The sequence below is a fragment of the Eretmochelys imbricata genome, chromosome 15, assembly GCF_965152235.1.
Source record: "Eretmochelys imbricata isolate rEreImb1 chromosome 15, rEreImb1.hap1, whole genome shotgun sequence".
NCBI classification, from domain to species: domain Eukaryota; kingdom Metazoa; phylum Chordata; order Testudines; family Cheloniidae; genus Eretmochelys; species Eretmochelys imbricata.
The window spans coordinates 27,296,301-27,308,037 of NC_135586.1; the positions used below are offsets into that span (position 1 = coordinate 27,296,301).

At 40.0% G+C, this 11,737-nt stretch overlaps 1 protein-coding gene across 1 annotated transcript in view; it reads left to right on the forward strand.

The window, feature by feature from the left end:
• KNTC1 (kinetochore associated 1) overlaps positions 1-10,616 on the forward strand; it is a 79,582-nt gene extending 68,966 nt beyond the window's left edge. The window contains exons 56-64 of the mRNA XM_077835278.1: positions 155-250; positions 1,809-1,865; positions 2,471-2,525; positions 2,617-2,680; positions 5,608-5,737; positions 6,503-6,592; positions 7,859-8,004; positions 9,421-9,511; positions 9,810-10,616. Coding sequence (XP_077691404.1) covers positions 155-250; positions 1,809-1,865; positions 2,471-2,525; positions 2,617-2,680; positions 5,608-5,737; positions 6,503-6,592; positions 7,859-8,004; positions 9,421-9,511; positions 9,810-9,833 — 753 coding nt within the window. The 3' untranslated portion in view covers positions 9,834-10,616. The remainder of the gene's footprint in view (positions 1-154; positions 251-1,808; positions 1,866-2,470; positions 2,526-2,616; positions 2,681-5,607; positions 5,738-6,502; positions 6,593-7,858; positions 8,005-9,420; positions 9,512-9,809) is intronic.
• Positions 10,617-11,737: the final 1,121 nt, after the last annotated feature.

The window sequence follows — 11,737 nt, forward strand, 5'->3', positions numbered from 1 at the left end:
AATTTTTCTGGCGAACTCCCTGTAACGTTCTGCAAACCCCCTGGGGTTTATAACTCTACCTAGAAAACTAAAATAACTCTATCTTAGAATCCTCTGTAGTTTTCTAGGTAATGTAGTTTAATGAAATAATTCAATTTGTCTTGTTTTGCTTTAGGCTGCCAGACTGGTGACTGAACTTAGTTTAGAATATAAAGTGTATGATCCTCAACTTTGGAGTGGCTTACTGCAGAAACTACTTGGTTTCAATATGGTAAGGAACTTCTAGGTAATATTTGAAACATACTGTTCTTTAGGGACATTAAAGAGATGCTGCATTGGGGCAACTGTGTATGCAAGCAAATGCAAAACAAACACACACTAGGAACGTCAGCTTCTGATTGCTAAACAGTGAAATTAAAATGCATGTTATATAAACTTACTGGGCTTGTTTAGGCAACAGTTGGCGTGCTGCAAGCTGGGGTATAAATTTACATGACACTAACATGCTGCACACTAACTTTCCATGCGGACCCTGCTACTGTGCTCTAACAGTTCCCTAGTGCTCTTTGATGTGTGCTTATTTCAAAGTGGAATACATCAAAGTGCACTAAGGAACTTTTTAGTGCACAGAGGCCCGGGCAACACAGCTAGCTAGCATGTAGCATCTGTAGATTTACATCTCAGCATGCCAAACCATCTCTCTAGATCAGAGATGAGCAAAGTACGGCCTGCGGGCCAGATTCAGCCGCTCAGAGCTTTGGATCCAGCCTGCACAATGGCCACCCCCGTGGCACTGCGGGCCTCACGCCACTCCAGGAAGCAGCCGGCACCACATCCCTGCGGTCCGTGGGGGAGGGGGCACAGAGAGCTCTGCACACTGCTCTTGCCTGTGGGTACCTCCCCCGAAGCTCCCATTGGCCAGGAACAGGGAACCGCAGCGCCACGGGGGTGGCAATCCCGCCAGCCGGATATGGAGCCTGAACCCCTCCCGCACCCCAACTCCCTGCCCTGAGCCTGCTGCCTGCACCTCAGCCCCCTTCCCTGAGTCGTCTCCTGCATACCGCACCCCTCCTGCACCACTGCCCAGAGCCCCCTCCCACACTGTGCACCCCCCCTGTGCCCCAGCTCCCTTCCCTGAGCCCCCTTGTACACCTCCCCCACTGCTCCTCTGCCCCAACCCCTTGCCCTGAGGCCCTTCCTGCACATCACATCCCCTCCCATTCTCCGTACTCCCTCCCGCACCCCAACCCCCTGCCCTACATTCGTGGCTCTGCAAGCAATTTCCCCACCCAGATGTGGCCCTCAGGCCAAAAGGTTGCCCACCACTGGTCTAGATATAAGCCCACTATGGGTTATTGCTGTCTTATCTGTGACTGATTATTTTTTTGTGCTGTTGGCAGTGAGAATTTTTAAAGCTTCAGGGGTTTTTGTATTTGTTTTTTAACTTATTGTGTGAAAACTTGAGCAGAACTGTTCAAGATCTACATTATGAATTTTGGAAAATGACTCCTTTCAAAGTTAGTTGTAGGAGTCCAAATCATATATGATGATGATAATGAGGAAAAGAATTTCAGTACAGTATATACACCACCAGACACAGATATATAATTGATAAAATGTTACATTCAACTTATTGAAATGCAGGATACATTGATGATAACATTCTTAATTTTGTAATACAAAATATTAACGTTTGCTTGGGTTGTCCAATTTAGGAACTGCAAATTCACAATTTAATGTCAAGAGCATAAATATGATTTTATCCTGTAGGTTCTTGTGTAAATCTACAAAATACTAAGACATTTTGTACTGGAATAATTGTTTTTCAGATTCATTATCTCAGGAAAGTTTTGATAGCAATTACTGGGGTTCCTTCATTATGGCAGGTATGTAAATCTCTTATGAATCTGCTCTGTGCCCCAGTTCCTCATCTAAAATAGTATAAGGATACTTACTTTCCTTTTTGCAAACAGTTTTGTCATCTGTTGATGGAAAGTGCTAGACATAAGTACTCCATAATAAATGGTACCAGATTTTATTGCTGTTAAATGTAATCGTTATTTTCTACTGTACTGTAAGGTTGTATCATTTCTTCCTTCATCAGACCCTTATTTTGAGGGATTTGTAAATTGGTGGTAACGTTATTTTGTCTAGGTCAATCCTGCAAAGTCAGGAGTATGGTAAAGACTAACTAGGAGGTCTGATACTTAGAGATTTATTTAGTGTCTGATGCCATTGCCTCTGGGAGCCATGGAGTTTAAAAAGAAAAATATAGGGATTAGACACTAGCCTCAGAAGGTAGACATCCAAGAACCCAGTGTTCAAAATCTTACAGCTTAAATTCTATAATTTAGAATATAGTACTGGATATTACCTTAGTCCAAAGTTGAGTTGTTGTTTTAAAAAAATGAATTTGACAATTTCCAAAATTCCATATTGTGCTGGCTTGTGAATGTTATGGGTGTTTTAAAAATCTATTTACTTTCAATAGATTCCTAACTTTAGCCGAGCTTGGAGAAGTGTAATTCTGGCACCATTTCTTGCAGGTAGGTTTATCCTTAGCTCTTTCATGCTTGTGTAATACTTTGGCAGTACTGTGTTTTAGTTTGTCAATATCTCCTTTCTTTTTTTTCTCAGCTTCTTGTCCACCAAGTCCTAAGCAGTTAGAGGCATGCTGTGAATGTTTTGTGGTTCTACTGAAGTAAGTAAATGTTACATCCTGCATTTGGTTGGAAGATTGGAGGTGGGAAATACTGTGTGAGAGATTCTTACCCCTCCTCCAACCCTTTGCACCTGGTAAAAGGCTAAATCAGTGTAAAGAAACTCTAAAAGCCCTGGATCTGACTGGGGGAAACCCCTGTGGTGCAGGAACTAAGATAGACAGCCCCCTTTTCCGCAGGTTTTTGCAGGGCAGGGCCCAGTACATAGTGCTGTAGATTCTTGGCAGCAGTGCTGTCCGTAGGCAGCCAGGGACAGGTGCTAAAAGTTAGACAGCCACTCACGGCATCTGAATTACACCAGGGCCTGCTCCAGCCCCTGGAGAAGCCCAGTATCTGGACAATCCAACAGTCACTTAAAGCCACTTAGCCACCCTGTCCCTTCCACTGGGCTGTGAGTTCTGTGCTGCCTTTAGAGGCACATCACACAATCTCACTCTAAAAGTGCAATTAATCATAAAAAATGTTTACAGAGCATGAAGTGCGTGAGACACTTCCCAGACCGTTAGTTTATAGCACTAAAAAAATCATGTTGATTTATATTCTTATAGCGAATAAACATGACATTTTAAAGTATTAGCACTCATAATCAAACACAGAGATAGATATACACAAAGTTAATCTATCCAGGATCGAATTGTATCTGCATAAATGGTTCGTTCTCCCTCATTTGTATCAGTCTACATTCTAATGAAGTCCTACAACTTTGCCACAGCTAATTGTAGAAATTCTTGTGGCAACTTCAACAAAATAGTACCTAGCTCTGTTTAAAAGCAGTATGTTTACTTATAGAAGTGTGCTTGCTTATGCTCAGTAGTAATTCTGTCTTGCATTTGTAACTACTAACTTGGCAGAAGATACAATAGCACAGTGGTTCTCAACTTTATTTTACCCCGGGACCCCTAAACTTAAATAGATAAATCCACAGACCCCCAACTCCTCCCTCCTTAATTTGTTTCTTTCACATTACTTTAATAGTTATCACAAATATTACTTTAGAGAAATTATTTGAACAGATCAACAAAAAAACACAAGCAAATTAAAATACTGACCGCTTACCTGATACTAATGATAAATTACAACATTGCTAGGTGATATATAGAGGTATTTGGGGGGAGTGCTGGAGGCATGACCCCCATACCACCACACAGTTGCCTGGGGTAGGGACCAATCAGTTCACGGACTTCCTTGATTGTACCGGTGGGCCCCTAAGGGTCTGCGAAGCTCTGCAATAGCAGTACTTGTCTAAATACATGGGCAGCACAAAAGAGAGGAGATTCAAGCCATGGTTCTAACTTAGATCACTGGTATATGTAGTTATACTATATATTAGAACAATATTCTAGGCAGAGCTGATATTAATGCTTAATTTATACTTAAGAATGCCCGACACTTCCCATTGTCAGATCCTGTTTTCATTTGCTTTAACTCTGCCAAACTTTAACCATTCAGGCTGAAATTTCCCATGCTGGGTATGTGCCTTAAAGTCTCAGCCAAAATGGTTCAGCTATTTCTGAGAGTACGATTAGGGGAAAATGCATTGTTTTGCCCATGTTCAAAACATTTTTAAGACGCTCTAGTGCTTCCATGCTTTGGCTTTCATGGGCTTTCAAATTTAGCAGGAAAGCAGTCCTCCTAGCATCGGGTATGTGCCTTTTGCCCTCTCTGTGAACATATGTCCAGATTTGCCCAAGTTTTAATCCCCTGGAAAAAATCCTAGTTCGCACATACTCAGATTTGTTTGGCAGTTAAATTCTCTAAAGATTCTGTCTGCATTGAGCATGCTTCAGATCAGAGGTGCTAGGGCTCAGCAGGATCTTTTTCCCCAATTGCTCCTCCCAGCTGCCGAGCACCTGACCTGAAAGCAGGAAGACTCTCCTGTGCTCTGCCACTTTTCTGGTGCTACGGCATTGTGGAGGAGGAGGAAAAAGAAGCAGCCACACAAGAATGCAGAGGGGTGAGAAATGGCACAGGGAAGGGCCTATAACCATAGAATCCACTGCTCTGTAGAATCGGGAATTGAATGCAGAAGTCCTCAGTCTCCATGTTCCCCTGGTGTCAGCAAATAGCTGTGAAATCCAGTGGCAAAATGTTTCATCCCCATTTAGTGAATGGTCCACATAGAGAATATCAGCCTACTGCTTTTACTAGTTACTCCCACTAGCTCCTGTAGTACCGGTCTGTGCCATGGAACTAATGTTCTGACCTCTACTGATGACCCATGCTGGGGGTCAGAAAAGCTTCACATGATAGCACAGATTTTTTTGGGTTTTGTGGGGTTTTTTTTTACTCCATTACACACAAATTATGTTTGACTTTGCAACCTTAATGTTCTTTTACCAGTTTTTTAAAATGCAATATATTATAATGTATGGGGGTCAAGATATACAATAAATATTGGTGTGACTACATTTTTAATTATGTGGATTAGTATTTGAGGGATACAAGCAAAAAGTGACATAAGGAAGGGGAGGGGAATGCGTATTTGGCTTTTCCCCTCTTGCAGACATTGTTAAAAAAGCATTCTTACCTGACAGAGACATGATGCAGTTTTGGTAACTTCCCTAATTTGCCCCCATTAACTTCTGAATTTGCAGCATGTATTGATCTAATAATACCTGACTGAAGCAGCAGATGCTATTTAACAACCTATTTCTGTTAATTCACTGGAGAAATGCGGGGTAGCAGGGCACATTAGCATGGACTGTGTGCTCCCTTCCTCTGGCTGTAAGCTGAGTGAGACAACAACTGCACTTAATATTTGTTAACTGCGAATATAAAAATATCCTTTTTAAGCAACTAGTGAATAGAGTAGGTACAAAGCATGCAACCCTGGAATTAATACAAGCTTTCTCTCAAAAATCTGAAGTAAAGGATAAGTATATTAATTAAGACACCTCCCCATCTGAAGGTGTCCTGTTCTAGGTGATCTAGATATACTTGGAATTGCAAGGCAATATGCACAGTTGGACCTTACAGCTTTTGCTCTGGGATGCTTGCTGCTGATTCCCCAGACTGAGAAGAGAGAGCAACAGATTCAGGTAAGCAGGTGGTTTACGTTTCTATGCACCTGAGCTTGCAAAAAAGCAGTGTGATTATCATGGGACTGGTCCCATGTAAGCTATAGTGCTGTGAAGCCTTAGTTCAGACAAACTTGTTTGCCATAATTTTTAAAACTTGTCATCCGTCTAATAGTTTAGTTTCCTTAATATGAGACACTTGACACCTTTGCCTCTCTTTAGAATGAACATTTGATGTGAGCATCTCACATATTGTGACCCACACCTTTTCTTTGCATTAAAGCTGTGTCCCAGCTTCCAATTTGTATCTTCACTATTCCCTTCTCTCAGCATTTGCTCCTATAGAGTAAAGGAGGAGGATGGAGTGAAAGCTTCATGGGGTCCTGCATGCTGCTCCTACAACTACGAAGATAGCACTGGCAGTACTAATAGATGCATTTTTAATTTATCTATGCATATGGCACAATATTAATTTGTGAATACATCTACAAGCCATCCAAGGTTTAGTTTGTCTACATTTTACAAATGCTTGTCTATTTTTAGTTTCACAAATTTAATTGTATTTGTATTTCTTTATGCAATATTTTTGTATTTCTTTATGCAATTCTTTTGTGGAGAGAGAAATTCCTTGGCTCAGTTTCCCACAATGGGGTAAATCCAGACTGTTAACCGCAAGTGTATAATAAATTCTACTGTAGAACATGTTGCAGGAGTTAATCAAAACAAAAGAGAATTTTTAGACTAAAAAATTCTGCATATCTTTAACGTCAAACGAATTTTTCCAAGGGTTTCCTATCTTCATGTAACCCAGAGACTGTCCTACAGCAAGTAGATGAACACATGAACACTGGTGAGGTAGCAAGCTTTGCATCACAGGTAAAAAACTAATGTAATCTCCTTATTCATAGACTTTAAGAGGAGAAGGGGCCATTAGACCATCTAGTCTGACCTGTGTATCTCAGGCTATTAACTTTCACCCAGTTATTCCTATGTTGAGCCCAATAAAGTGTCTGGCTAAAGCCTATTTTCTAGAAAGATATCCAGTCTTGATTTTGAAGACAGCAAGAGATGGAGAATCCCACCACTTCCACTGGGAGTTTGTTCCAGTGGTTAGTCACTCTGTTAAACTTGTGCCCTATTTCTAGGTTGAATTTGTCTGGCTTCTGCTTCTAGCCATTGGTTTCTGTTATGCCTTCTCTGCTAGATTAAAGGAGCCCTTTAGTACCCAGTGTTCTTACCTCGTGAAGGGATTATACACTAATCAAGTCACCTCAATTTTTCTTTATGATAAACTAACCAGAGTAAGCTCTTTAACTCTCACTGTAAGGCATTTTCTCCAGCCTTGGAATCATTTTTGCAGTTCTACTGCACCCTGTTCAATTGTTTGTTTGTGTGTTTTTTAAGGTGTAGACACCAGAACCTTATGCATTATTCCAGAAGCGGTCACACCAATGTCATACAGAAAGATTACCTCCCTACTCATTTCTCCCTCATTTACACATCCAAGGATTGTACCAGCCCTTTTTGCCACCGTTCAGCAAGTTATCCTTGATTAATAAGATGGTGACAAAGAAAAACAAGTTTGATGCACAGAGGGACACTGTTAGTACGCTTTATCCATTATCAAAATAAGTCAGTAGCAGTTGTAAGGAAATAAATTTTTGCAGTCTGTTAATTATTCTGTAATTGACTTGCTGACTGTGGTTACACAATTCTGTTCTGCAGCACACTCCATGTACAGAGAGCAGCACTGTTTGAAGAATAGCTAACTGTCAAATCAATAGTATGCTACTAACTAGACACAGCAAGGCTCTAACCAAACAAAACTGCTAATAACAGCCCGATACTGTTTTTCTGGCTGTGTCTGACTCACTGTAGGTGAGTTTTTAACTTAATGTTTCCCTATCTGAGAGACAAGAATATTTACTCCTCAGATCATCCTACCTTTCTTATGAGAGAGCTTATATTTTCAATCTTAAGATTGAGACTTAAGTGGGAAAAAGAGAGCTTATATTTTCAATCTTAAGTGAGACTTAAGTGGGAAAAAGCTAGTAGGATAGACCCTTGACAAATAAATAAGAGCTCAGTATAGGAAAATTAATTGTATCTAAAATATTTAAATAACTCTTCTGCCACTTTCAGATTAGATGTTTAATTCTGGACAACATCATAAACAAGAAACAGTATGAAAGATTTTTGAAAACAAAATACTTCTTATTATTGAAGCTACATGTGATGAACACTCACAGAGTGAAAGAATTAGTGGATTACCTTGCCACCAAGAGCTGGTAGGTTAACAAGGTGTAGTATGGTGGTGCACTGTAGATAAAATTAGAAAAAACTCCTATGGAAGTCAGAATCTTACAGTATTTAATGTAGCTTTTTTGTTTACTAGGACTCTAGTGACTTATACCAGCACACAGTATCCAAGAGTTTTACAAGCATTGACAATTAAATGTTTTTCTTTAAGGTGACTAAGAAATCCTCCATGCTCCCTGGCACTCTACTTACAGTGCTGAGAGCATTGTCTGAAAGTAATGGATCACTTATTTGGTAGTTATTTGTACCAAACTTCAGGAGTTGGCATTTCGTTCCTTGCCTCAATAAGACTTAGACATGTGTTCTATTGGGATGGAAAGAGTAAGCTTACTGAAAGTTCCACAGAGCAGCAGTTTTCAAACTGGACCTGTGAAACAGCCTGTTGAACTGGCTGGTCACGTGGGACTGGCTCTCTAGGGGGTTTTTATGGAATTTAGCAGCGGTAAACAAATATTTACTCTTGCATATGAACAACTGTACTTGCCACAGTGATGGTTTGTGATCACAAATGGGTAAGGCTGTGTGTCATGGATTCCATGACTTCTGCAGCGGCCCGTGCATCTGGCTCCAGGGCTACCCAAGCAGCTCAGGCAGCCCCGGGGCCAGCCGCACTGGCTGCTGCTGGGCCAGTCTCAGGCCACTGTGGACCCTCCACCTCAGCAGCAGCAGCAGCAGTTTAGGTGTGGGAGGGAGCTCAGGGCTTGGGCAGAGGGTTGTGGTGCAGGGCGGTGCTTACCTCAGGGGGACTCCCTGAAAGCAGCAGGCATGTAGTGCCCCCCCGCCCCGAGCTGCAGAGACATGCCAGCCGCTTCCAGGGAGCTGCACAGAGCAAGGTAGGGAGCTTGCTAGCCCCACCAACCATCCCCTCCCTCACCCCCAGCACCAGCAGGGGTCCCGGGCCACCACCCCACAGCCCCCGGGCCCAAGTTTTATTTAGGGCTATATAGTACAAGTCATGGACTGGTCACAGGCCGTGAATTTTTGTTTACTGCCTGTGATCTGTCCATGACTTTTACTAAAAATACCTGTGACTAAAACGTAGCCTTACAAATGGATAGAAATCCACTGTAAGTCTAAACTCCTGCTATAGGGTACAGCTGGTTTTGGCTTTACCTAAATAACTAGGTTTTAGGAAGCCTTTTTTCCCTTCCAGGATTATCTACTGAAAAGGGGTAGAGGAAAATAGTCAAAACTCCTGTCAGGCATTTAGGGAACTGGAAAATAAGTAAACATATCTAAGAAGAGAAATCACAAAACTTTGTTTTTATGCATTGTTTTATAGTTAAATGCACATTGTCTAAATTCTCTGCTTTGTAGAGTATTATGGGAGTTGAGAGAAATTAGTTTTGTCAGCTGTGAAAGAAATTTTGTTTTGTCCTTTACAGCATGGATGATGCAGCAGCCCTAATTGTAGAATATCAAAAACGATGTGGAAATCCTATTCTGGCAGATAAGTCATCTTGTGATATTTTGAAGGTAAAAGGCTCTAGTTATCAGACTTATAGGTTTCAGTATTTTCTCTTTAAACTAAGACATTCATTCAGACTAAAGAACAAGATGCTCTTGGACCAGTTAAAGACTCTATATTAGTTATTTTTCTAAGTTTCAAATATGCAAATAAAATCTATGCAATATTTCTTACATAAAAAGTGAATGTTATCCCTATTTCAATGCTCCTTTCCCATTTTCCTGTAAAAACGTATCCTTTTGTAATACTTCTGTTCCTATAAAAAGTTACTAAACTCTTGTGTGTTGCTCTTTTCTTCCCCTCCAGATGTTTCTGAGTGGACCAGAGTAGACTTCTGTATTCCCTTACTGGAAACAGCTACCCAGAGGAGCAAGTAACTTGATCTATATCCCTTCTCTTCCAGGGGCAAGATTGTTTCAAACTGTATTGGTCACATGCATGGTGTTTAAAGGGGAACTAAACTGAAACCTCTTAAGTACCCTTTCAACAAAAGTTACCATTCAGATTTTTTTTTATTGCTCCTGGCTAACAGACATTCACATTAGTTTAAGTGTGCTGTCCCATGTGAAAGAGCTAAAGGCTTCACTTACATTTGTATGACCTCTTCCTTCTCTTCTGCTTCCCCCTCCCATACAACTTGGTTTAATCTCAGCACTTCAATACTGGAAATAATTAAGTAGGAATTTTAAACTTCACTTGCTTTCAAGAGTTACATGAAGTAATGGCTGTGGCTTTCTAATTCTCCTCAATGTCAGGTTTTTTTTGCTTTGTTTTTTAAACAACCTTTCCTATTTGCAAATCCTGTCAAGATAAAATTCACTTTGTATAGCTATGTGATAAGGGTTTCTAAACAAAACTGTAAATGTTAGTGTATCTTATGTAAAATATTTTGTAGACTTGGTTTTCATTCAAGGATGGGCACAAATAAAACAGATAAGGCTCAAATTTTGAACTTAACTTAGAAAATACTAATGTTTGTAATGTAAACTAATGGAGACATTCTCCCCTGACTTTCTATACATGCTACTTGAATAGGGTAAGCTGATACTCATTTCAGTGAAATTAATATTTTAGATAACTTCTCTAAAACCAACTGTGTATTTAAATAAACAATTTAACTGCCATTAAGTTTTATTGTGACACTATTCTTTCTTTGAGACAAAGTACGGATGAATTCCTCCAAAGAAAACTGAATACCTTACTAAAACTGAGTGGAAACATGCCACTAAACTGAGTACGCTTAAAATAGATGCAAAATAGATATAAGGGCCCAGATTGGTTGTATCTTTAAGACCCATGTATATATTCTAGTAATTATACTAACAAAAGTTATAACCAGATGGCCATTTAATTAGTCTAGCAATAGTTGTTTTTCAACTGTCAGCTAATGCAGACTGAACAACACAGTAAAACAGATAAGGGACTAAGTTGAGTAAGTGTTACTCAAGCTGAGTGAGAAGGAAACTAGAAAAAGCTTTGGGTTTGCATCATACGAAGTTTTCTAACAAATTAATTGAGTTATAAGAAGATACACCTGGAATCCTACAATAAATACTCACAGCACGTCTTTGGTGGCAGGCATAAGCAACAGAATTATCCTACTATGTGGAGCTTGGGTTGAGCGTTTTCAACTGAGAATAGGAAATCCACAAGTCCTAGTCCTCCAAAACCAATTTTTGGGGTCTAAATAAATGAACTATGGTCTTCAACTTTCTAAAGATGAGTAAGTCAAGTGAAACTAAAACTGTCTAAATTCTTGTACACAGACAGGACCACTTCTATATAACTTCAGTTTAACATTTTATCTTGATATATTTTTTCCTTTGAAGCTGGAGTAAGTAAGGCAAGGTAATTGGATGGTCATTGGTTAAACTGGTACCAGTAATTGAAGATAGTTTGTGTACGTTCCAAAACTGGTTGTGCAGTGCTTTAGAACTAGTTTATGATTTCACAGAGAAGTTGTACTCTAAGTAACAGAACCTTAACATTATTTAATTTTATCCTGGTAGTTTCAGGAACAGTATTAAATCATTTTACTCTTGCTCTTAGCTTAGACACTAATCTGAGTGAGAAATATTAAATGTGGTTTGAAACAAACATGTTATGGCTCACTTCTTAAGGTTTGTCCACACATGCCTCATTTTAGCTATTCCAAAATAATTTTGTGCGCCCACTTACTCTGAGCTAAAAATGCCAGTTTCAAAGTGGATTAAACTAATTCCAAACAAACTCTT